This window comes from Oncorhynchus nerka, linkage group LG24, assembly GCF_034236695.1.
Source record: "Oncorhynchus nerka isolate Pitt River linkage group LG24, Oner_Uvic_2.0, whole genome shotgun sequence".
NCBI classification, from domain to species: Eukaryota; Metazoa; Chordata; class Actinopteri; order Salmoniformes; family Salmonidae; genus Oncorhynchus; species Oncorhynchus nerka.
Genome location: NC_088419.1, coordinates 82,666,783 through 82,692,318, shown reverse-complemented (window position 1 = coordinate 82,692,318; position 25,536 = coordinate 82,666,783). Strand labels below are relative to the sequence as shown.

General features: G+C 42.8%; 1 protein-coding gene across 1 annotated transcript in view; it reads left to right on the top strand.

Moving 5' to 3' along the window:
• raver2 (ribonucleoprotein, PTB-binding 2) overlaps positions 1–25,536 on the top strand; it is a 287,019-nt gene that overhangs the window by 124,161 nt on the left and 137,322 nt on the right. The window contains exons 7-8 of the mRNA XM_065009214.1: positions 11,696–11,794; positions 12,908–13,019. Coding sequence (XP_064865286.1) covers positions 11,696–11,794; positions 12,908–13,019 — 211 coding nt within the window. The remainder of the gene's footprint in view (positions 1–11,695; positions 11,795–12,907; positions 13,020–25,536) is intronic.

Here is a 25,536-nt window from a genome sequence, read left to right as displayed (position 1 = left end):
GCGTGTTCTAAATGTGTGTACTGTTACAGCGTGTTCTAAATGTGTGTACTGTTACAGCGTGTTCTAAATGTGTGTACTGTTACAGCGTGTTCTAAATGTGTGTACTATTACAGCGTGTTCTAAATATGTGTACTGTTACAGCGTGTTCTAAATGTGTGTACTGTTACAGCGTGTTCTAAATGTGTGTACTATTACAGCGTGTTCTAAATGTGTGTACTGTTACAGCGTGTTCTAAATGTGTGTACTATTACAGCGTGTTCTAAATGTGTGTACTGTTACAGCGTGTTCTAAATGTGTGTACTGTTACAGCGTGTTCTAAATGTGTGTACTATTACAGCGTGTTCTAAATATGTGTACTGTTACAGCGTGTTCTAAATGTGTGTACTGTTACAGCGTGTTCTAAATATGTGTACTCTTACAGCGTGTTCTAAATGTGTGTACTGTTACAGCGTGTTCTAAATGTGTGTACTGTTACAGCGTGTTCTAAATGTGTGTACTGTTACAGCGTGTTCTAAATGTCTGTGTACAGTTATAGCGTGTTCTAAATGTGTGTACTGTTACAGCGTGTTCTAAATATGTGTGTACTATTACAGCGTGTTCTAAATGTGTGTACTGCTACAGCGTGTTCTAAATGTGTGTACTGTTACAGGATGTTCTAAATGTGTGTACTAGTACAGTGTGTTCTAAATGTGTGTACTATTACAGCGTGTTCTAAATGTGTGTACTAGTACAGCGTGTTCTAAATGTGTGTACTATTACAGCGTGTTCTAAATGTGTGTACTGTTACAGCGTGTTCTAAATGTGTGTACTGTTACAGCGTGTTCTAAATATGTGTACTATTACAGCGTGTTCTAAATGTGTGTACTATTACAGCGTGTTCTAAATGTGTGTACTGTTACAGCGTGTTCTAAATGTGTGTACTGTTACAGCGTGTTCTAAATGTGTGTACTGTTACAGCGTGTTCTAAATATGTGTACTGTTACAGCGTGTTCTAAATGTGTGTACTGTTACAGCATGTTCTAAATATGTGTACTGTTACAGCGTGTTCTAAATGTGTGTACTGTTACAGCGTGTTCTAAATGTGTGTACTGTTACAGCGTGTTCTAAATGTGTGTACTGTTACAGCGTGTTCTAAATATGTGTACTGTTACAGTGTGTTCTAAATGTGTGTACTGTTACAGCGTGTTCTAAATGTGTGTACTGTTACAGCGTGTTCTAAATATGTGTACTGTTACAGCGTGTTCTAAATGTGTGTACTAGTACTTCGTGTTCTAAATGTGTGTACTATTACAGCGTGTTCTAAATGTGTGTACTAGTACAGCGTGTTCTAAATGTGTGTACTATTACAGCGTGTTCTAAATGTGTGTACTGTTACAGCGTGTTCTAAATGTGTGTACTGTTACAGCGTGTTCTAAATGTGTGTACTGTTACAGCGTGTTCTAAATATGTGTACTGTTACAGCGTGTTCTAAATATGTGTACTGTTACAGCGTGTTCTAAATGTGTGTACTGTTACAGTGTGTTCTAAATGTGTGTACTGTTACAGCGTGTTCTAAATGTGTGTACTGTTACAGCGTGTTCTAAATATGTGTACTGTTACATCGTGTTCTAAATGTGTGTACTGTTACAGCGTGTTCTAAATGTGTGTACTGTTACAGCGTGTTCTAAATGTGTGTACTGTTACAGCGTGTTCTAAATGTGTGTACTGTTACAGCGTGTTCTAAATGTGTGTACTGTTACAGCGTGTTCTAAATGTGTGTACTGTTACAGCGTGTTCTAAATGTGTGTACTGTTACAGCGTGTTCTAAATGTGTGTACTGTTACAGCGTGTTCTAAATGTGTGTACTGTTACAGCGTGTTCTAAATGTCTGTGTACTGTTACAGCGTGTTCTAAATGTCTGTGTACTGTTACAGCGTGTTCTAAAAGCGTGTTCTAAATGTGTGTACTGTTACAGCGTGTTCTAAATATGTGTGTACTATTACAGCGTGTTCTAAATGTGTGTACTGTTACAGCATGTTCTAAATGTGTGTACTGTTACAGCGTGTTCTAAATGTGTGTACTAGTTACAGCGTGTTCTAAATGTGTGTACTATTACAGCGTGTTCTAAATGTGTGTACTGTTACTAAGCGTGTTCTGTTAATATGTGTGTGTACTATTACAGCGTGTTCTAAATGTGTGTACTGCTACAGCGTGTTCTAAATGTGTGTACTGTTACAGCGTGTTCTAAATGTGTGTACTAGTACAGCGTGTTCTAAATGTGTGTACTATTACAGCGTGTTCTAAATGTGTGTACTAGTACAGCGTGTTCTAAATGTGTGTACTATTACAGCGTGTTCTAAATGTGTGTACTATTACAGCGTGTTCTAAATGTGTGTACTAGTACAGCGTGTTCTAAATGTGTGTACTATTACAGCGTGGTCTAAATGTGTGTACTATTACAGCGTGTTCTAAATGTGTGTACTAGTACAGCGTGTTCTAAATGTGTGTACTATTACAGCGTGTTCTAAATGTGTGTAATGTTACAGCGTGTTCTAAATATGTGTACTATTACAGCGTGTTCTAAATGTGTGTACTATTACAGCGTGTTCTAAATGTGTGTACTGTTACAGCGTGTTCTAAATGTGTGTACTATTACAGCGTGTTCTAAATGTGTGTACTGTTACAGCGTGTTCTAAATGTGTGTACTATTACAGCGTGTTCTAAATGTGTGTACTGTTACAGCGTGTTCTAAATGTGTGTACTATTACAGCGTGTTCTAAATGTGTGTACTGTTACAGCGTGTTCTAAATGTGTGTACTATTACAGCGTGTTCTAAATATGTGTACTGTTACAGCGTGTTCTAAATGTGTGTACTGTTACAGTGTGTTCTAAATGTGTGTACTGTTACAGCGTGTTCTAAATGTGTGTACTGTTACAGCGTGTTCTAAATATGTGTACTGTTACATCGTGTTCTAAATGTGTGTACTGTTACAGCGTGTTCTAAATGTGTGTACTGTTACAGCGTGTTCTAAATGTGTGTACTGTTACAGCGTGTTCTAAATGTGTGTACTGTTAAAGCGTGTTCTAAATGTGTGTACTGTTACAGCGTGTTCTAAATGTGTGTACTATTACAGCGTGTTCTAAATGTGTGTACTGTTACAGCGTGTTCTAAATGTGTGTACTGTTACAGCGTGTTCTAAATGTGTGTACTGTTACAGCGTGTTCTAAATGTCTGTGTACAGTTATAGCGTGTTCTAAATGTCTGTGTACTGTTACAGCGTGTTCTAAATGTGTGTACTGTTACAGCGTGTTCTAAATGTGTGTACTGTTACAGCGTGTTCTAAATATGTGTGTACTATTACAGCGTGTTCTAAATGTGTGTACTGCTACAGCATGTTCTAAATGTGTGTACTGTTACAGCGTGTTCTAAATGTGTGTACTAGTACAGCGTGTTCTAAATGTGTGTACTATTACAGCGTGTTCTAAATGTGTGTACTGTTACAGCGTGTTCTAAATATGTGTGTACTATTACAGCGTGTTCTAAATGTGTGTACTGCTACAGCGTGTTCTAAATGTGTGTACTGTTACAGCGTGTTCTAAATGTGTGTACTAGTACAGCGTGTTCTAAATGTGTGTACTATTACAGCGTGTTCTAAATGTGTGTACTAGTACAGCGTGTTCTAAATGTGTGTACTATTACAGCGTGTTCTAAATGTGTGTACTATTACAGCGTGTTCTAAATGTGTGTACTAGTACAGCGTGTTCTAAATGTGTGTACTATTACAGCGTGGTCTAAATGTGTGTACTATTACAGCGTGTTCTAAATGTGTGTACTAGTACAGCGTGTTCTAAATGTGTGTACTATTACAGCGTGTTCTAAATGTGTGTAATGTTACAGCGTGTTCTAAATATGTGTACTATTACAGCGTGTTCTAAATGTGTGTACTATTACAGCGTGTTCTAAATGTGTGTACTGTTACAGCGTGTTCTAAATGTGTGTACTGTTACAGCGTGTTCTAAATGTGTGTACTGTTACAGTGTGTTCTAAATGTGTGTACTATTACAGCGTGTTCTAAATGAGTGTACTATTACAGCGTGTTCTAAATGAGTGTACTGTTACAGCGTGTTCTAAATGTGTGTACTGTTACAGCGTGTTCTAAATGTCTGTGTACAGTTATAGCGTGTTCTAAATATGTGTGTACTATTACAGCGTGTTCTAAATGTGTGTACTGCTACAGCGTGTTCTAAATGTGTGTACTGTTACAGCGTGTTCTAAATGTGTGTACTAGTACAGCGTGTTCTAAATGTGTGTACTATTACAGTGTGTTCTAAATGTGTGTACTATTACAGCGTGTTCTAAATGTGTGTACTGTTACAGCGTGTTCTAAATGTGTGTACTGTTACAGCGTGTTCTAAATGTGTGTACTGTTACAGCGTGTTCTAAATGTGTGTACTGTTACAGCGTGTTCTAAATATGTGTACTGTTACAGCGTGTTCTAAATGTGTGTACTGTTACAGCGTGTTCTAAATGTGTGTATCTAAATGTGTGTACTGTTACAGCGTGTTCTAAATGTGTGTACTGTTAAAGCGTGTTCTAAATGTGTGTACTGTTACAGCGTGTTCTAAATGTGTGTACTGTTACAGCGTGTTCTAAATGTGTGTACTATTACAGCGTGTTCTAAATGTGTGTACTGTTACAGCGTGTTCTAAATGTGTGTACTGTTACAGCGTGTTCTAAATGTGTGTACTGTTACAGCGTGTTCTAAATGTCTGTGTACAGTTATAGCGTGTTCTAAATGTGTGTACTGTTACAGCGTGTTCTAAATATGTGTACTGTTACAGCGTGTTCTAAATGTCTGTGTACTGTTACAGCGTGTTCTAAATGTCTGTGTACTGTTACAGCGTGTTCTAAATGTCTGTGTACTGTTACAGCGTGTTCTAAATGTGTGTACTGTTACAGCGTGTTCTAAATATGTGTGTACTATTACAGCGTGTTCTAAATGTGTGTACTGCTACAGCATGTTCTAAATGTGTGTACTGTTACAGCGTGTTCTAAATGTGTGTACTAGTACAGCGTGTTCTAAATGTGTGTACTATTACAGCGTGTTCTAAATGTGTGTACTAGTACAGCGTGTTCTAAATGTGTGTACTATTACAGCGTGTTCTAAATGTGTGTACTATTACAGCGTGTTCTAAATGTGTGTACTAGTACAGCGTGTTCTAAATGTGTGTACTATTACAGCGTGTTCTAAATGTGTGTACTAGTACAGCGTGTTCTAAATGTGTGTACTATTACAGCGTGGTCTAAATGTGTGTACTATTACAGCATGTTCTAAATGTGTGTACTAGTACAGCGTGTTCTAAATGTGTGTACTATTACAGCGTGTTCTAAATGTGTGTACTGTTACAGCGTGTTCTAAATGTGTGTACTGTTACAGCGTGTTCTAAATGTGTGTACTGTTACAGCGTGTTCTAAATGTGTGTACTGTTACAGCGTGTTCTAAATGTGTGTACTATTACAGCGTGTTCTAAATGTGTGTACTGTTACAGCGTGTTCTAAATGTGTGTACTGTTACAGCGTGTTCTAAATGTGTGTACTGTTACAGCGTGTTCTAAATGTCTGTGTACAGTTATAGCGTGTTCTAAATGTCTGTGTACTGTTACAGCGTGTTCTAAATGTGTGTACTGTTACAGCGTGTTCTAAATGTGTGTACTGTTACAGCGTGTTCTAAATATGTGTGTACTATTACAGCGTGTTCTAAATGTGTGTACTGCTACAGCATGTTCTAAATGTGTGTACTGTTACAGCGTGTTCTAAATGTGTGTACTAGTACAGCGTGTTCTAAATGTGTGTACTATTACAGCGTGTTCTAAATGTGTGTACTGTTACAGCGTGTTCTAAATATGTGTGTACTATTACAGCGTGTTCTAAATGTGTGTACTGCTACAGCGTGTTCTAAATGTGTGTACTGTTACAGCGTTTTCTAAATGTGTGTACTAGTACAGCGTGTTCTAAATGTGTGTACTATTACAGCGTGTTCTAAATGTGTGTACTAGTACAGCGTGTTCTAAATGTGTGTACTATTACAGCGTGTTCTAAATGTGTGTACTATTACAGCGTGTTCTAAATGTGTGTACTAGTACAGCGTGTTCTAAATGTGTGTACTATTACAGCGTGGTCTAAATGTGTGTACTATTACAGCGTGTTCTAAATGTGTGTACTAGTACAGCGTGTTCTAAATGTGTGTACTATTACAGCGTGTTCTAAATGTGTGTAATGTTACAGCGTGTTCTAAATATGTGTACTATTACAGCGTGTTCTAAATGTGTGTACTATTACAGCGTGTTCTAAATGTGTGTACTGTTACAGCGTGTTCTAAATGTGTGTACTGTTACAGCGTGTTCTAAATGTGTGTACTGTTACAGCGTGTTCTAAATATGTGTACTGTTACAGCGTGTTCTAAATGTGTGTACTGTTACAGCGTGTTCTAAATATGTGTACTATTACAGCGTGTTCTAAATGTGTGTACTAGTACAGTGTGTTCTAAATGTGTGTACTGTTACAGCGTGTTCTAAATGTGTGTACTGTTACAGCGTGTTCTAAATGTGTGTACTGTTACAGCGTGTTCTAAATGTGTGTACTGTTACAGTGTGTTCTAAATGTGTGTACTATTACAGCGTGTTCTAAATGAGTGTACTATTACAGCGTGTTCTAAATGAGTGTACTGTTACAGCGTGTTCTAAATGTGTGTACTGTTACAGCGTGTTCTAAATGTCTGTGTACAGTTATAGCGTGTTCTAAATATGTGTGTACTATTACAGCGTGTTCTAAATGTGTGTACTGCTACAGCGTGTTCTAAATGTGTGTACTGTTACAGCGTGTTCTAAATGTGTGTACTAGTACAGCGTGTTCTAAATGTGTGTACTATTACAGTGTGTTCTAAATGTGTGTACTATTACAGCGTGTTCTAAATGTGTGTACTGTTACAGCGTGTTCTAAATGTGTGTACTGTTACAGCGTGTTCTAAATGTGTGTACTGTTACAGCGTGTTCTAAATGTGTGTACTGTTACAGCGTGTTCTAAATATGTGTACTGTTACAGCGTGTTCTAAATGTGTGTACTGTTACAGCGTGTTCTAAATGTGTGTATCTAAATGTGTGTACTGTTACAGCGTGTTCTAAATGTGTGTACTGTTAAAGCGTGTTCTAAATGTGTGTACTGTTACAGCGTGTTCTAAATGTGTGTACTGTTACAGCGTGTTCTAAATGTGTGTACTATTACAGCGTGTTCTAAATGTGTGTACTGTTACAGCGTGTTCTAAATGTGTGTACTGTTACAGCGTGTTCTAAATGTGTGTACTGTTACAGCGTGTTCTAAATGTCTGTGTACAGTTATAGCGTGTTCTAAATGTGTGTACTGTTACAGCGTGTTCTAAATATGTGTACTGTTACAGCGTGTTCTAAATGTCTGTGTACTGTTACAGCGTGTTCTAAATGTCTGTGTACTGTTACAGCGTGTTCTAAATGTCTGTGTACTGTTACAGCGTGTTCTAAATGTGTGTACTGTTACAGCGTGTTCTAAATATGTGTGTACTATTACAGCGTGTTCTAAATGTGTGTACTGCTACAGCATGTTCTAAATGTGTGTACTGTTACAGCGTGTTCTAAATGTGTGTACTAACAGCGTGTTCTAAATGTGTGTACTATTACAGCGTGTTCTAAATGTGTGTACTAGTACAGCGTGTTCTAAATGTGTGTACTATTACAGCGTGTTCTAAATGTGTGTACTATTACAGCGTGTTCTAAATGTGTGTACTAGTACAGCGTGTTCTAAATGTGTGTACTATTACAGCGTGTTCTAAATGTGTGTACTAGTACAGCGTGTTCTAAATGTGTGTACTATTACAGCGTGGTCTAAATGTGTGTACTATTACAGCATGTTCTAAATGTGTGTACTAGTACAGCGTGTTCTAAATGTGTGTACTATTACAGCGTGTTCTAAATGTGTGTACTGTTACAGCGTGTTCTAAATATGTGTACTATTACAGCGTGTTCTAAATATGTGTACAATTACAGCGTGTTCTAAATGTGTGTACTGTTACAACGTGTTCTAAATGTGTGTACTGTTACAGCGTGTTCTAAATGTGTGTACTGTTACAGCGTGTTCTAAATATGTGTACTGTTACAGCGTGTTCTAAATGTGTGTACTGTTACAGCGTGTTCTAAATATGTGTACTATTACAGCGTGTTCTAAATGTGTGTACTAGTACAGTGTGTTCTAAATGTGTGTACTGTTACAGCGTGTTCTAAATGTGTGTACTGTTACAGCGTGTTCTAAATGTGTGTACTGTTACAGCGTGTTCTAAATGTGTGTACTGTTACAGCGTGTTCTAAATATGTGTACTATTACAGCGTGTTCTAAATGTGTGTACTAGTACAGTGTGTTCTAAATGTGTGTACAGTTATAGCGTGTTCTAAATATGTGTGTACTATTACAGCGTGTTCTAAATGTGTGTACTGCTACAGCGTGTTCTAAATGTGTGTACTGTTACAGCGTGTTCTAAATGTGTGTACTAGTACAGCGTGTTCTAAATGTGTGTACTATTACAGTGTGTTCTAAATGTGTGTACTATTACAGCGTGTTCTAAATGTGTGTACTGTTACAGCGTGTTCTAAATGTGTGTACTGTTACAGCGTGTTCTAAATGTGTGTACTGTTACAGAGTGTTCTAAATGTGTGTACTGTTACAGCGTGTTCTAAATGTGTGTACTGCTACAGCGTGTTCTAAATGTGTGTACTGTTACAGCGTGTTCTAAATGTGTGTACTGTTACAGCGTGTTCTAAATATGTGTACTGTTACAGCGTGTTCTAAATGTGTGTACTGTTACAGCGTGTTCTAAATGTGTGTACTGTTACAGCGTGTTCTAAATGTCTGTGTACAGTTATAGCGTGTTCTAAATGTGTGTACTGTTACAGCGTGTTCTAAATATGTGTGTACTATTACAGCGTGTTCTAAATGTGTGTACTGCTACAGCGTGTTCTAAATGTGTGTACTGTTACAGCGTGTTCTAAATGTGTGTACTATTACAGCGTGTTCTAAATGGGTGTACTAGTACAGCGTGTTCTAAATGTGTGTACTAATACAGCGTGTTCTAAATGTGTGTACTGTTACAGCGTGTTCCTAATGTGTGTACTGTTACAGCGTGTTCTAAATGTGTGTACTGTTACAGCGTGTTCTAAATATGTGTACTGTTACAGCGTGTTCTAAATGTGTGTACTGTTACAGCGTGTTCTAAATGTGTGTACTATTACAGTGTGTTCTAAATGTGTGTACTATTACAGTGTGTTCTAAATGTGTGTACTATTACAGCGTGTTCTAAATGTGTGTACTGTTACAGCGTGTTCTAAATGTGTGTACTGTTACAGCGTGTTCTAAATGTGTGTACTGTTACAGCGTGTTCTAAATGTGTGTACTGTTACAGCGTGTTCTAAATGAGTGTACTATTACAGCGTGTTCTAAATGTGTGTACTGTTACAGCGTGTTCTAAATATGTGTACTATTACAGTGTGTTCTAAATATGTGTACTATTACAGTGTGTTCTAAATGTGTGTACTGTTACAGTGTGTTCTAAATGTGTGTACTGTTACAGCGTGTTCTAAATGTGTGTACTGTTACAGCGTGTTCTAAATGTGTGTACTATTACAGTGTGTTCTAAATGTGTGTACTATTACAGTGTGTTCTAAATGTGTGTACTGTTACAGCGTGTTCTAAATGTGTGTACTGTTACAGCGTGTTCTAAATGTGTGTACTGTTACAGCGTGTTCTAAATGTGTGTACTGTTACAGCGTGTTCTAAATGTGTGTACTGTTACAGCGTGTTCTAAATGTCTGTGTACAGTTATAGCGTGTTCTAAATGTGTGTACTGTTACAGCGTGTTCTAAATATGTGTACTGTTACAGCGTGTTCTAAATGTCTGTGTACTGTTACAGCGTGTTCTAAATGTCTGTGTACTGTTACAGCGTGTTCTAAATGTGTGTACTGTTACAGCGTGTTCTAAATATGTGTGTACTATTACAGCGTGTTCTAAATGTGTGTACTGCTACAGCATGTTCTAAATGTGTGTACTGTTACAGCGTGTTCTAAATGTGTGTACTAGTACAGCGTGTTCTAAATGTGTGTACTATTACAGCGTGTTCTAAATGTGTGTACTAGTACAGCGTGTTCTAAATGTGTGTACTATTACAGCGTGTTCTAAATGTGTGTACTGTTACAGCGTGTTCTAAATATGTGTGTACTATTACAGCGTGTTCTAAATGTGTGTACTGCTACAGCGTGTTCTAAATGTGTGTACTGTTACAGCGTGTTCTAAATGTGTGTACTAGTACAGCGTGTTCTAAATGTGTGTACTATTACAGTGTGTTCTAAATGTGTGTACTATTACAGCGTGTTCTAAATGTGTGTACTGTTACAGCGTGTTCTAAATGTGTGTACTGTTACAGCGTGTTCTAAATGTGTGTACTGTTACAGAGTGTTCTAAATGTGTGTACTGTTACAGCGTGTTCTAAATGTGTGTACTGCTACAGCGTGTTCTAAATGTGTGTACTGTTACAGCGTGTTCTAAATGTGTGTACTGTTACAGTGTGTTCTAAATATGTGTACTGTTACAGCGTGTTCTAAATGTGTGTACTGTTACAGCGTGTTCTAAATGTGTGTACTGTTACAGCGTGTTCTAAATGTCTGTGTACAGTTATAGCGTGTTCTAAATGTGTGTACTGTTACAGCGTGTTCTAAATATGTGTGTACTATTACAGCGTGTTCTAAATGTGTGTACTGCTACAGCGTGTTCTAAATGTGTGTACTGTTACAGCGTGTTCTAAATGTGTGTACTATTACAGCGTGTTCTAAATGTGTGTACTATTACAGCGTGTTCTAAATGTGTGTACTGTTACAGCGTGTTCCTAATGTGTGTACTGTTACAGCGTGTTCTAAATGTGTGTACTGTTACAGCGTGTTCTAAATATGTGTACTGTTACAGCGTGTTCTAAATGTGTGTACTGTTACAGCGTGTTCTAAATGTGTGTACTATTACAGTGTGTTCTAAATGTGTGTACTATTACAGTGTGTTCTAAATGTGTGTACTATTACAGCGTGTTCTAAATGTGTGTACTGTTACAGCGTGTTCTAAATGTGTGTACTGTTACAGCGTGTTCTAAATGTGTGTACTGTTACAGCGTGTTCTAAATGTGTGTACTGTTACAGCGTGTTCTAAATGTGTGTACTGTTACAGCGTGTTCTAAATGTGTGTACTGTTACAGCGTGTTCTAAATGAGTGTACTATTACAGCGTGTTCTAAATGTGTGTACTGTTACAGCGTGTTCTAAATATGTGTACTATTACAGTGTGTTCTAAATATGTGTACTATTACAGTGTGTTCTAAATGTGTGTACTGTTACAGCGTGTTCTAAATGTGTGTACTGTTACAGCGTGTTCTAAATGTGTGTACTGTTACAGCGTGTTCTAAATGTGTGTACTATTACAGTGTGTTCTAAATGTGTGTACTATTACAGTGTGTTCTAAATGTGTGTACTGTTACAGTGTGTTCTAAATGTGTGTACTGTTACAGCGTGTTCTAAATGTGTGTACTGTTACAGCGTGTTCTAAATGTGTGTACTGTTACAGCGCGTTCTAAATATGTGTGTACTGTGTCTTTCCCAGAGTTCCATGTTGGGGAACGGTCTGGTGCTTCAGAATCTATTGCACATGCAGCTGGCCCAGCAGCAGCTCCTGCACATCAAGGACAAGCACATGAGCAATGTGAGGCATGCCAACGTGTGTGTGTGTGTGTGTGTGTGTGTGTGTGTGTGTGTGTGTGTGTGTGTGTGTGTGTGTGTGTGTCTGCCTGTGTGTTTGTGTCTGCCTGTGTGTCTGTGTCTCTGTGTGTGTCTGTCTGTGTCTATGTGTGTCTCTCTCTCTGTGTGTGTGTGTCTCTGTGTGTGTGTGTGTGTGTATGTGTGTCTCTCTCTCTGTGTGTGTGTGTGTGTGTGTGTGTGTGTGTGTGTGTGTGTGTGTGTGTGTGTGTGTGTGTGTGTGTGTGTGTGTGTGTGTGTGTGTGTGTGTGTGTGTGTGTGTGTGTGTGTGCATCCCACAAGGAAAGATGCTTTTTAGGCTTAGGGGCTAGGTTTAGAGTTGGGGTTAGAATTTCAGTTAGGGTTAGGATGAATAAGTGTTAAGATTTGGGTTAGGGGTTCGGGAAAATAGGATTTTGAATGGGAGTCAATTGTTTGATCCCCACAAGGATAGTAATGTGTGTGTGCTTGAGCCTGTGTGTGTTGGGTTTTCGGTTGTCTGCTTCTGTCACTCATTCCTAATGAAATGTAACAACATTAGGAAAGCTCTACTCTGCACAGCTAATGGGTTCTGTGCAGAAATTATAGGGGTAAAAAATTATTCTCACAATATTGAAACTTCTGTTCTCTTTATTACCCGCATGGTCATGTGAGGTATAGCAATATAAAAATGTATTACATTACTCTGGGTGTCTGCGTATTTGATGTAATTTTAAAAGGACAGACTTGAGAGAGAGAAGAGAGATAGTGTGTGTGTTTGTGTGTGTGTGTGTTCTGTTAGCTCCATCTATCCTGCTGTACATGTAGTACTGCTCTCAGTGTATGTGGAGTGGAGACACGCTAAGTTGAGTTGTGAGATCATTTTCCATTTCTGCATTAGTCTGACAACCCTTTTCTTAGCTTTTCCTCTACTTCTCTCCTCCCACAATCCCCTTCTCTCATGCTCTCTTCACTCTCAATTTATCACCTTTTGCCTCTCCTCTCACTATCATTAACCTCTTTTTCACCTCCTTTCTCCTCCCCTCTCCCTCTCTCTTTGTATTTCCTCCCCTCTTCCTCCTCTCTTTCTTCCCCCCCATAGGTATCTAGTCTGTTGGGTGACCCCTCTCGTCTACTTCTACAGAAAGTGCTTGGTCTCAGGCCTCCAGCCCCCATGGCCCTGGGAAAGGGTCTGCTGGGTGACTCCCCCACTGGTGAGTGCCCTGAGCTCGGTAAGCATAGCCCTCCAGCCCCCTTAGCACCACCTAGCCTGGACGTTCGGCCTCTCTCTGTAACTGAGTGCCCTGGGCTAAGTACGCATAGCCCTCCAGCCCCCTTAGCACCACCTAGCCTGGACGTTCGGCCTCTCTCTGTAACTGTCCTTCTCAGACAGACCAACCACATTTGCAATTCAAATCTTCCAAATGAGAATGTCACTATTTATGCCAATGTATTGAAATCTCTGTGGTTGTGATCCATTGATCTATGTTTGCTAGTGTTTGTTTGTTAGCATTGTTTTGTTTGCTGCGGGCCCGTAAGGGCTGAGGCTGCTCTGGGCGATGCAGGTCATTCATCACAGGGATATTAACAGTTGGAATGAATGTAATCTGGGTATTCCTGGATGAAACAAAAAAACAGAGTAGTGTTCTGTGCTGTGCTGCAGTGCTACTGGTAAATAGATAACGTATGAGGTGTCATAACCTGAGTTAATGTAATCTTTACTTTCTCCTGGGTAGATAATGGTATTTTAGTTTTGCATATATGGCGCTGTATACTGTATTATAAACCAGGTGGTTTGAGTCCTGAATGCTGATTGGCTGAAAGACATGGTATGAAAGAGCACAGGTTTGACAAAAATTTACTTTTTAATCTTCTAATTACGTTGGTAGTAAAGAAAAAGGAGGCCGTCACACTGTTAAAACTCCCAATAGTTCTTTACTAGTAGTCTTTACTAGCCCAGCACCTATGTTTTAAAGGATGTGTGTATGACCGCAAACCTTTCTAATTACGTTGGTAACCAGTTTAAAACAGCAGTAAGGCACCTCGGGAGTTTGTGGTATATGGTCAATATAGTGCTGTATCCAGAACAGCCCTTAGCCATGGTATATTGGCCATATACCACACGTTCTCGGGACTGCTTAATTAACCGTGCTTGATAGTATAGTTAGGATGCACCTAATCTCTTTAAAGCCTATAGCTTGAGAACAGCATGTATACTATACTCTGTGAACTGCTAGCAGTAAGTGAGGGGACCAGTCTGACTGTAGTTTACTGTAGGCTAGCAGTAAGTGAGGTGTCCAGTCTGTGACTGTAGTTTACTGTAGGCTAGCAGTAAGTGAGGGGTCCAGTCTGTGACTGTAGTTTACTGTAGGCTAGCAGTAGTAGGGGACCAGTCTGTGACAACAGTTTACTGTAGGCTAACAGTAGTAGGGGACCAGTCTGTGACTGCAGTTTACTGTAGGCTAACAGTAGTAGGGGACCAGTCTGTGACTGCAGTTTACTGTAGGCTAGCAGTAAGTGGGGGTCCAGTCTGTGACAGGTAGTTTACTGTGGACTAGCAGTAAGTGAGGGGTCCAGTCTGTGACTGTAGTTCACTGTAGGCTAGCAGTAAGTGAGGGGTCCAGTCTGTGACCGTAGTTTACTGTAGGCTAGCAGTAGTAGGGTACCAGTCTGTGACTGTAGTTTACTGTAGGCTAACAGTAGTAGGGGACCAGTCTGTGACTGTAGTTTACTGTAGGCTAACAGTAGTAGGGGACCAGTCTGTGACTGTAGTTTACTGTAGGCTAGCAGTAGTAGGGGACCAGTCTTTGACTGAAGTTTACTGTAGGCTAACAGTAGTAGGGGACCAGTCTGTGACTGTAGTTTACTGTATGCTAGCAGTAAGTAGGGGACCAGTCTTTGACTGAAGTTTACTGTAGGCTAGCAGTAGTAGGGGACCAGCCTGTGACTGTAGTTTACTGTAGGCTAACAGTAGTAGGGGACCAGTCTGTGACTGCAGTTTACTGTAGGCTAACAGTAGTAGGGGACCAGTCTGTGACTGCAGTTTACTGTAGACTAGCAGTAAGTAGGGGACCAGTCTGTGACTGTAGGCTAGCAGTAAGTGAGGGGTCCAGTCTGTGACTGTAGTTTACTGTAGACTAGCAGTAGTAGGGGACCAGTCTGTGACTGCAGTTTACTGTAGGCTAGCAGTAGTAGGGGACCAGTCTGTGACTGTAGTTTACTGTAGTCTAGCAGTAAGTAGGGGACCAGTCTGTGACTGCAGTTTACTGTAGGCTAGCAGTAAGTGAGGGGTCCAGTCTGTGACCGTAGTTTACTGTAGGCTAGCAGTAGTAGGGGACCAGTCTGTGACTGTAGTTTACTGTAGGCTAACAGTAGTAGGGGACCAGTCTGTGACTGCAATTTACTGTAGGCTAACAGTAGTAGGGGACCAGTCTGTGACTGCAGTTTACTGTAGACTAGCAGTAAGTAGGGGACCAGTCTGTGACTGTAGGCTAGCAGTAAGTGAGGGGACCAGTCTGTGACTGTAGTTTACTGTAGGCTAACAGTAGTAGGGTACCAGTCTGTGACTGTAGTTTACTGTAGGCTAGCAGTAGTAGGGGACCAGTCTGTGACTGTAGTTTACTGTAGGCTAGCAGTAAGTAGGGGACCAGTCTTTGACTGAAGTTTACTGTAGGCTAACAGTAGTAGGGGACCAGTCTGTGACTGTAGTTTACTATAGGCTAGCAGTAAGTAGGGGACCAGTCTTTGACTGAAGTTTACTCTAGGCTAACAGTAGTAGGGGACCAGTCTTTGACTGAAGTTTACTGTAGGCTAACAGTAGTAGGGGACCAGTCTGTGACTGCAGTTTGCTGTAGGCTAACAGTAGTAGGGGGCCAGTCTGTGACTGCAGTTTACTGTAGACTAGCAGTAAGTAGGGGACCAGTCTGTGACTGTAGGCTAGCAGTAAGTGAGGGGTCCAGTCTGTGACTGTAGTTTACTGTAGGCTAGCAGTAAGTGAGGGGTCCAGTCTGTGACCGTAGTTTACTGGAGACTAGCAGTAGTAGGGGACCAGTCTGTGACTGTAGTTTACTGTAGACTAGCAGTAAGTGAGGGGTCCAGTCTGTGACTGTAGTTTACTGTAGGCTAGCAGTAAGTAGGGGACCAGTCTTTGACAGAAGTTTACTGTAGGCTAACAGTAGTAGGGGACCAGTCTGTGACTGCAGTTTACTGTAGACTAGTAGTAAGTAGGGGACCAGTCTGTGACTGTAGGCTAGCAGTAAGTAGGGGTCCAGTCTGTGACTGTAGTTTACTGTAGACTAGCAGTAGTAGGGGACCAGTCTGTGACTGCAGTTTACTGTAGGCTAGCAGTACGTGAGTGGTCCAGTCTGTGACCGTAGTTTACTGTAGACTAGCACTAGTAGGGGACCAGTCTGTGACTGTAGTTTACTGTAGGCTAGCAGTAGTAGGGGACCAGTCTGTGACTGTAGTTTACTGTAGACTAGCAGTAAGTGAGGGCTCCAGTCTGTGACCGTAGTTTACTGTAGACTAGCAGTAAGTGAGGGGTCCAGTCTGTGACTGTAGTTTACTGTAGACTAGCAGTAGTAGGGGATCAGTCTGTGACTGTAGTTTACTGTAGACTAGCAGTAAGTGAGGGGTCCAGTCTGTGACTGCAGTTTACTGTAGGCTAGCAGTAGTAGGGGACCAGTCTGTGACTGTAGTTTACTGTAGGCTAGCAGTAGTAGGGGACCAGTCTTTGACTGAAGTTTACTGTAGGCTAACAGTAGTAGAGGACCAGTCTTTGACTGAAGTTTACTGTAGGCTAACAGTAGTAGGGGACCAGTCTGTGACTGCAGTTTGCTGTAGGCTAACAGTAGTAGGGGGCCAGTCTGTGACTGCAGTTTACTGTAGACTAGCAGTAAGTAGGGGACCAGTCTGTGACTGTAGGCTATCATTAAGTGAGGGGTCCAGTCTGTGACTGTAGTTTACTGTAGACTAGCAGTAGTAGGGGACCAGTCTGTGACTGCAGTTTACTGTAGGCTAGCAGTAAGTGAGGGGTCCAGTCTGTGACCGTAGTTTACTGGAGACTAGCAGTAGTAGGGGACCAGTCTGTGACTGTAGTTTACTGTAGACTAGCAGTAAGTGAGGGGTCCAGTCTGTGACTGTAGTTTACTGTAGGGTAGCAGTAAGTAGGGGACCAGTCTTTGACTGAAGTTTACTGTAGGCTAACAGTAGTAGGGGACCAGTCTGTGACTGCAGTTTACTGTAGACTAGCACTAGTAGGGGACCAGTCTGTGACTGTAGTTTACTGTAGGCTAGCAGTAGTAGGGGACCAGTCTGTGACTGTAGTTTACTGTAGACTAGCAGTAAGTGAGGGCTCCAGTCTGTGACCGTAGTTTACTGTAGACTAGCAGTAAGTGAGGGGTCCAGTCTGTGACTGCAGTTTACTGTAGACTAGCAGTAGTAGGGGATCAGTCTGTGACTGTAGTTTACTGTAGACTAGCAGTAAGTGAGGGGTCCAGTCTGTGACTGCAGTTTACTGTAGGCTAGCAGTAGTAGGGGACCAGTCTGTGACTGCAGTTTACTGTAGACTAGCAGTAGTAGGGGATCAGTCTGTGACTGTAGTTTACTGTAGACTAGCAGTAAGTGAGGGGTCCAGTCTGTGACTGCAGTTTACTGTAGGCTAGCAGTAGTAGGGGACCAGTCTGTGACTGTAGTTTACTGTAGGCTAGCAGTAGTAGGGGACCAGTCTTTGACTGAAGTTTACTGTAGGCTAACAGTAGTAGGGGACCAGTCTGTGACTGTAGTTTACTGTAGGCTAACAGTAGTAGGGGACCAGTCTGTGACTGCAGTTTACTGTAGACTAGCAGTAAGTGAGGGGTCCAGTCTGTGACTGTAGTTTACTGTGGACTAGCAGTAAGTAGGGGACCAGTCTTTGACTGAAGTTTACTTAAGGCTAACAGTAGTAGGGGACCAGTCTGTGACTGTAGTTTACTGTAGGCTAACAGTAGTAGGGGACCAGTCTGTGACTGTAGTTTACTGTAGGCTAGCAGTAAGTAGGGGACCAGTCTTTGACTGAAGTTTACTGTAGGCTAACAGTAGTAGGGGACCAGTCTGTGACTGTAGTTTACTATAGGCTAGCAGTAAGTAGGGGACCAGTCTTTCACTGAAGTTTACTGTAGGCTAACAGTAGTAGGGGACCAGTCTGTGACTGTAGTTTACTGTAGGCTAGCAGTAAGTAGGGGACCAGTCTTTGACTGAAGTTTACTGTAGGCTAACAGTAGTAGAGGACCAGTCTTTGACTGAAGTTTACTGTAGGCTAACAGTAGTAGGGGACCAGTCTGTGACTGCAGTTTGCTGTAGGCTAACAGTAGTAGGGGGCCAGTCTGTGACTGCAGTTTACTGTAGACTAGCAGTAAGTAGGGGACCAGTCTGTGACTGTAGGCTATCATTAAGTGAGGGGTCCAGTCTGTGACTGTAGTTTACTGTAGACTAGCAGTAGTAGGGGACCAGTCTGTGACTGCAGTTTACTGTAGACTAGCAGTAAGTGAGGGGTCCAGTCTGTGACTGTAGTTTACTGTGGACTAGCAGTAAGTAGGGGACCAGTCTTTGACTGAAGTTTACTTAAGGCTAACAGTAGTAGGGGACCAGTCTGTGACTGTAGTTTACTGTAGGCTAACAGTAGTAGGGGACCAGTCTGTGACTGTAGTTTACTGTAGGCTAGCAGTAAGTAGGGGACCAGTCTTTGACTGAAGTTTACTGTAGGCTAACAGTAGTAGGGGACCAGTCTGTGACTGTAGTTTACTGTAGGCTACCAGTAAGTAGGGGACCAGTCTTTGACTGAAGTTTACTGTATGCTAACAGTAGTAGGGGACCAGTCTTTGACTGAAGTTTACTGTAGGCTAACAGTAGTAGGGGACCAGTCTGTGACTGCAGTTTTCTGTAGGCTAACAGTAGTAGGGGGCCAGTCTGTGACTGCAGTTTACTGTAGACTAGCAGTAAGTAGGGGACCAGTCTGTGACTGTAGGCTAGCAGTAAGTGAGGGGTCCAGTCTGTGACTGTAGTTTACTGTAGACTAGCAGTAGTAGGGGACCAGTCTGTGACTGTAGTTTACTGTAGACTAGCAGTAAGTGAGGGCTCCAGTCTGTGACCGTAGTTTACTGTAGACTAGCAGTAAGTGAGGGGTCCAGTCTGTGACTGCAGTTTACTGTAGACTAGCAGTAAGTAGGGGACCAGTCTGTGACTGTAGGCTAGCAGTAAGTGAGGGGACCAGTCTGTGACTGTAGTTTACTGTAGGCTAACAGTAGTAGGGTACCAGTCTGTGACTGTAGTTTACTGTAGGCTAGCAGTAGTAGGGGACCAGTCTGTGACTGTAGTTTACTGTAGGCTAGCAGTAGTAGGGGACCAGTCTGTGACTGTAGTTTACTGTAGGCTAGCAGTAGTAGGGGACCAGTCTGTGACTGTAGTTTACTATAGGCTAGCAGTAAGTAGGGGACCAGTCTTTGACTGAAGTTTACTCTAGGCTAACAGTAGTAGGGGACCAGTCTTTGACTGAAGTTTACTGTAGGCTAACAGTAGTAGGGGACCAGTCTGTGACTGCAGTTTACTGTAGACTAGCAGTAGTAGGGGACCAGTCTGTGACTGCAGTTTAGGCTAGCAGTAAGTGAGGGGTCCAGTCTGTGACTGTAGTTTACTGTAGGCCAGCAGTAAGTGAGGGGTCCAGTCTGTGACTGTAGTTTACTGTAGGCTAGCAGTAGTAGGGGACCAGTCTGTGACTGTAGTTTACTGTAGACTAGCAGTAAGTGAGGGGACCAGTCTGTGACTGTAGTTTACTGTAGGCTAGCAGTAAGTAGGGGACCAGTCTGTGACTGTAGTTTACTGTAGGCTAGCAGTAGTAGGGGACCAGTCTGTGACGTAGGGGACCAGTTTACTGTAGGCTAACAGTAGTAGGGGACCAGTCTGTGACTGTAGTTTACTGTAGACTAGCAGTAGTAGGGGACCAGTCTGTGACTGCAGTTTACTGTAGGCTAGCAGTACGTGAGTGGTCCAGTCTGTGACCGTAGTTTACTGTAGACTAGCACTAGTAGGGGACCAGTCTGTGACTGTAGTTTACTGTAGGCTAGCAGTAGTAGGGGACCAGTCTGTGACTGTAGTTTACTGTAGACTAGCAGTAAGTGAGGGCTCCAGTCTGTGACCGTAGTTTACTGTAGACTAGCAGTAAGTGAGGGGTCCAGTCTGTGACTGCAGTTTACTGTAGACTAGCAGTAGTAGGGGATCAGTCTGTGACTGTAGTTTACTGTAGACTAGCAGTAAGTGAGGGGTCCAGTCTGTGACTGCAGTTTACTGTAGGCTAGCAGTAGTAGGGGACCAGTCTGTGACTGTAGTTTACTGTAGGCTAGCAGTAGTAGGGGACCAGTCTTTGACTGAAGTTTACTGTAGGCTAACAGTAGTAGGGGACCAGTCTGTGACTGTAGTTTACTGTAGGCTAACAGTAGTAGGGGACCAGTCTGTGACTGCAGTTTACTGTAGACTAGCAGTAAGTGAGGGGTCCAGTCTGTGACTGTAGTTTACTGTGGACTAGCAGTAAGTAGGGGACCAGTCTTTGACTGAAGTTTACTTAAGGCTAACAGTAGTAGGGGACCAGTCTGTGACTGTAGTTTACTGTAGGCTAACAGTAGTAGGGGACCAGTCTGTGACTGTAGTTTACTGTAGGCTAGCAGTAAGTAGGGGACCAGTCTTTGACTGAAGTTTACTGTAGGCTAACAGTAGTAGGGGACCAGTCTGTGACTGTAGTTTACTATAGGCTAGCAGTAAGTAGGGGACCAGTCTTTGACTGAAGTTTACTGTAGGCTAACAGTAGTAGGGGACCAGTCTGTGACTGTAGTTTACTGTAGGCTAACAGTAGTAGGGGACCAGTCTGTGACTGTAGTTTACTGTAGGCTAGCAGTAAGTAGGGGACCAGTCTTTGACTGAAGTTTACTGTAGGCTAACAGTAGTAGGGGACCAGTCTGTGACTGCAGTTTGCTGTAGGCTAGCAGTAAGTAGGGGACCAGTCTTTCACTGAAGTTTACTGTAGGCTAACAGTAGTAGGGGACCAGTCTGTGACTGTAGTTTACTGTAGGCTAGCAGTAAGTAGGGGACCAGTCTTTGACTGAAGTTTACTGTAGGCTAACAGTAGTAGAGGACCAGTCTTTGACTGAAGTTTACTGTAGGCTAACAGTAGTAGGGGACCAGTCTGTGACTGCAGTTTGCTGTAGGCTAACAGTAGTAGGGGGCCAGTCTGTGACTGCAGTTTACTGTAGACTAGCAGTAAGTAGGGGACCAGTCTGTGACTGTAGGCTATCATTAAGTGAGGGGTCCAGTCTGTGACTGTAGTTTACTGTAGACTAGCAGTAGTAGGGGACCAGTCTGTGACTGCAGTTTACTGTAGGCTAGCAGTAAGTGAGGGGTCCAGTCTGTGACCGTAGTTTACTGGAGACTAGCAGTAGTAGGGGACCAGTCTGTGACTGTAGTTTACTGTAGACTAGCAGTAAGTGAGGGGTCCAGTCTGTGACTGTAGTTTACTGTAGGCTAGCAGTAAGTAGGGGACCAGTCTTTGACTGAAGTTTACTGTAGGCTAACAGTAGTAGGGGACCAGTCTGTGACTGCAGTTTACTGTAGACTAGTAGTAAGTAGGGGACCAGTCTGTGACTGTAGGCTAGCAGTAAGTAGGGGTCCACTCTGTGACTGTAGTTTACTGTAGACTAGCAGTAGTAGGGGACCAGTCTGTGACTGCAGTTTACTGTAGGCTAGCAGTACGTGAGTGGTCCAGTCTGTGACCGTAGTTTACTGTAGACTAGCACTAGTAGGGGACCAGTCTGTGACTGTAGTTTACTGTAGGCTAGCAGTAGTAGGGGACCAGTCTGTGACTGTAGTTTACTGTAGACTAGCAGTAAGTGAGGGCTCCAGTCTGTGACCGTAGTGTACTGTAGACTAGCAGTAAGTGAGGGGTCCAGTCTGTGACTGCAGTTTACTGTAGACTAGCAGTAGTAGGGGATCAGTCTGTGACTGTAGTTTACTGTAGACTAGCAGTAAGTGAGGGGTCCAGTCTGTGACTGCAGTTTACTGTAGGCTAGCAGTAGTAGGGGACCAGTCTGTGACTGTAGTTTACTGTAGGCTAGCAGTAGTAGGGGACCAGTCTTTGACTGAAGTTTACTGTAGGCTAACAGTAGTAGGGGACCAGTCTGTGACTGTAGTTTACTGTAGGCTAACAGTAGTAGGGGACCAGTCTGTGACTGTAGTTTACTGTAGGCTAACAGTAGTAGGGGACCAGTCTGTGACTGTAGTTTACTGTAGGCTAGCAGTAAGTAGGGGACCAGTCTTTGACTGAAGTTTACTGTAGGCTAACAGTAGTAGGGGACCAGTCTGTGACTGTAGTTTCTATAGGCTAGCAGTAAGTAGGGGACCAGTCTTTCACTGAAGTTTACTGTAGGCTAACAGTAGTAGGGGACCAGTCTGTGACTGTAGTTTACTGTAGACTAGCAGTAAGTGAGGGGTCCAGTCTGTGACTGTAGTTTACTGTGGACTAGCAGTAAGTAGGGGACCAGTCTTTGACTGAAGTTTACTTAAGGCTAACAGTAGTAGGGGACCAGTCTGTGACTGTAGTTTACTGTAGGCTAACAGTAGTAGGGGACCAGTCTGTGACTGTAGTTTACTGTAGGCTAGCAGTAAGTAGGGGACCAGTCTTTGACTGAAGTTTACTGTAGGCTAACAGTAGTAGGGGACCAGTCTGTGACTGTAGTTTACTATAGGCTAGCAGTAAGTAGGGGACCAGTCTTTCACTGAAGTTTACTGTAGGCTAACAGTAGTAGGGGACCAGTCTGTGACTGTAGTTTACTGTAGGCTAGCAGTAAGTAGGGGACCAGTCTTTGACTGAAGTTTACTGTAGGCTAACAGTAGTAGAGGACCAGTCTTTGACTGAAGTTTACTGTAGGCTAACAGTAGTAGGGGACCAGTCTGTGACTGCAGTTTGCTGTAGGCTAACAGTAGTAGGGGGCCAGTCTGTGACTGCAGTTTACTGTAGACTAGCAGTAAGTAGGGGACCAGTCTGTGACTGTAGGCTATCATTAAGTGAGGGGTCCAGTCTGTGACTGTAGTTTACTGTAGACTAGCAGTAGTAGGGGACCAGTCTGTGACTGCAGTTTACTGTAGGCTAGCAGTAAGTGAGGGGTCCAGTCTGTGACCGTAGTTTACTGGAGACTAGCAGTAGTAGGGGACCAGTCTGTGACTGTAGTTTACTGTAGACTAGCAGTAAGTGAGGGGTCCAGTCTGTGACTGTAGTTTACTGTAGGCTAGCAGTAGTAGGGGACCAGTCTTTGACAGTTTACTGTAGGCTAACAGTAGTAGGGGACCAGTCTGTGACTGCAGTTTACTGTAGACTAGTAGTAAGTAGGGGACCAGTCTGTGACTGTAGGCTAGCAGTAAGTGAGGGGTGACTGTAGTTTACTGTAGACTAGCAGTAGTAGGGGACCAGTCTGTGACTGCAGTTTACTGTAGGCTAGCAGTAAGTGAGGGGTCCAGTCTGTGACCGTAGTTTACTGTAGACTAGCACTAGTAGGGGACCAGTCTGTGACTGTAGTTTACTGTAGGCTAGCAGTAGTAGGGGACCAGTCTGTGACTGTAGTTTACTGTAGACTAGCAGTAAGTGAGGGCTCCAGTCTGTGACCGTAGTTTACTGTAGACTAGCAGTAAGTGAGGGGTCCAGTCTGTGACTGCAGTTTACTGTAGACTAGCAGTAGTAGGGGATCAGTCTGTGACTGTAGTTTACTGTAGACTAGCAGTAAGTGAGGGGTCCAGTCTGTGACTGCAGTTTACTGTAGCTAGCAGTAGTAGGGGACCAGTCTGTGACTGTAGTTTACTGTAGGCTAACAGTAGTAGGGGACCAGTCTTTGACTGAAGTTTACTGTAGGCTAACAGTAGTAGGGGACCAGTCTGTGACTGTAGTTTACTGTAGGCTAACAGTAGTAGGGGACCAGTCTGTGACTGCAGTTTACTGTAGACTAGCAGTAAGTGAGGGGTCCAGTCTGTGACTGTAGTTTACTGTGGACTAGCAGTAAGTAGGGGACCAGTCTTTGACTGAAGTTTACTGTAGGCTAACAGTAGTAGGGGACCAGTCTGTGACTGTAGTTTACTGTAGGCTAACAGTAGTAGGGGACCAGTCTGTGACTGTAGTTTACTGTAGGCTAGCAGTAGTAGGGGACCAGTCTGTGACTGTAGTTTACTGTAGGCTAGCAGTAAGTAGGGGACCAGTCTTTGACTGAAGTTTACTGTAGGCTAACAGTAGTAGGGGACCAGTCTGTGACTGAAGTTTACTGTAGGCTAACAGTAGTAGGGGACCAGTCTGTGACTGAAGTTTACTGTAGGCTAACAGTAGTAGGGGACCAGTCTGTGACTGTAGTTTACTGTAGACTAGCAGTAAGTGAGGGGTCCAGTCTGTGACCGTAGTTTACTGTAGACTAGCAGTAAGTGAGGGGTCCAGTCTGTGACTGCAGTTTACTGTAGACTAGCAGTAGTAGGGGACCAGTCTGTGACTGTAGTTTACTGTAGACTAGCAGTAAGTGAGGGGTCCAGTCTGTGACTGCAGTTTACTGTAGGCTAGCAGTAGTAGGGGACCAGTCTGTGACTGTAGTTTCTGTGACTAGCAGTAAGTGAGGGGTTGACTGCAGTTTACTGTAGGGGCAGTAGCAGTAAGTGAGGGGTCCAGTCTGTGACTGCAGTTTACTGTAGACTAGCAGTAGTAGGGGACCAGTCTGTGACTGCAGTTTACTGTAGGCTAGCAGTAAGTGAGGGGTCCAGTCTGTGACTGCAGTTTACTGTAGACTAGCAGTAGTAGGGGACCAGTCTGTGACTGTAGTTTACTGTAGACTAGCAGTAAGTAGGGGACCAGTCTGTGACTGTAGTTTACTGTAGGCTAGCAGTAAGTAGGGGACCAGTCTTTGACTGAAGTTTACTGTAGGCTAACAGTAGTAGGGGACCAGTCTGTGACTGCAGTTTACTGTAGACTAGTAGTAAGTAGGGGACCAGTCTGTGACTGTAGGCTAGCAGTAAGTGAGGGGTCCAGTCTGTGACTGTAGTTTACTGTAGACTAGCAGTAGTAGGGGACCAGTCTGTGACTGCAGTTTACTGTAGGCTAGCAGTAAGTGAGGGGTCCAGTCTGTGACCGTAGTTTACTGTAGACTAGCACTAGTAGGGGACCAGTCTGTGACTGTAGTTTACTGTAGGCTAGCAGTAGTAGGGGACCAGTCTGTGACTGTAGTTTACTGTAGACTAGCAGTAAGTGAGGGCTCCAGTCTGTGACCGTAGTTTACTGTAGATTAGCAGTAAGTGAGGGGTCCAGTCTGTGACTGCAGTTTACTGTAGACTAGCAGTAGTAGGGGATCAGTCTGTGACTGTAGTTTACTGTAGACTAGCAGTAAGTGAGGGGTCCAGTCTGTGACTGCAGTTTACTGTAGGCTAGCAGTAGTAGGGGACCAGTCTGTGACTGTAGTTTACTGTAGGCTAGCAGTAGTAGGGGACCAGTCTTTGACTGAAGTTTACTGTAGGCTAACAGTAGTAGGGGACCAGTCTGTGACTGTAGTTTACTGTAGGCTAACAGTAGTAGGGGACCAGTCTGTGACTGCAGTTTACTGTAGACTAGCAGTAAGTGAGGGGTCCAGTCTGTGACTGTAGTTTACTGTGGACTAGCAGTAAGTAGGGGACCAGTCTTTGACTGAAATT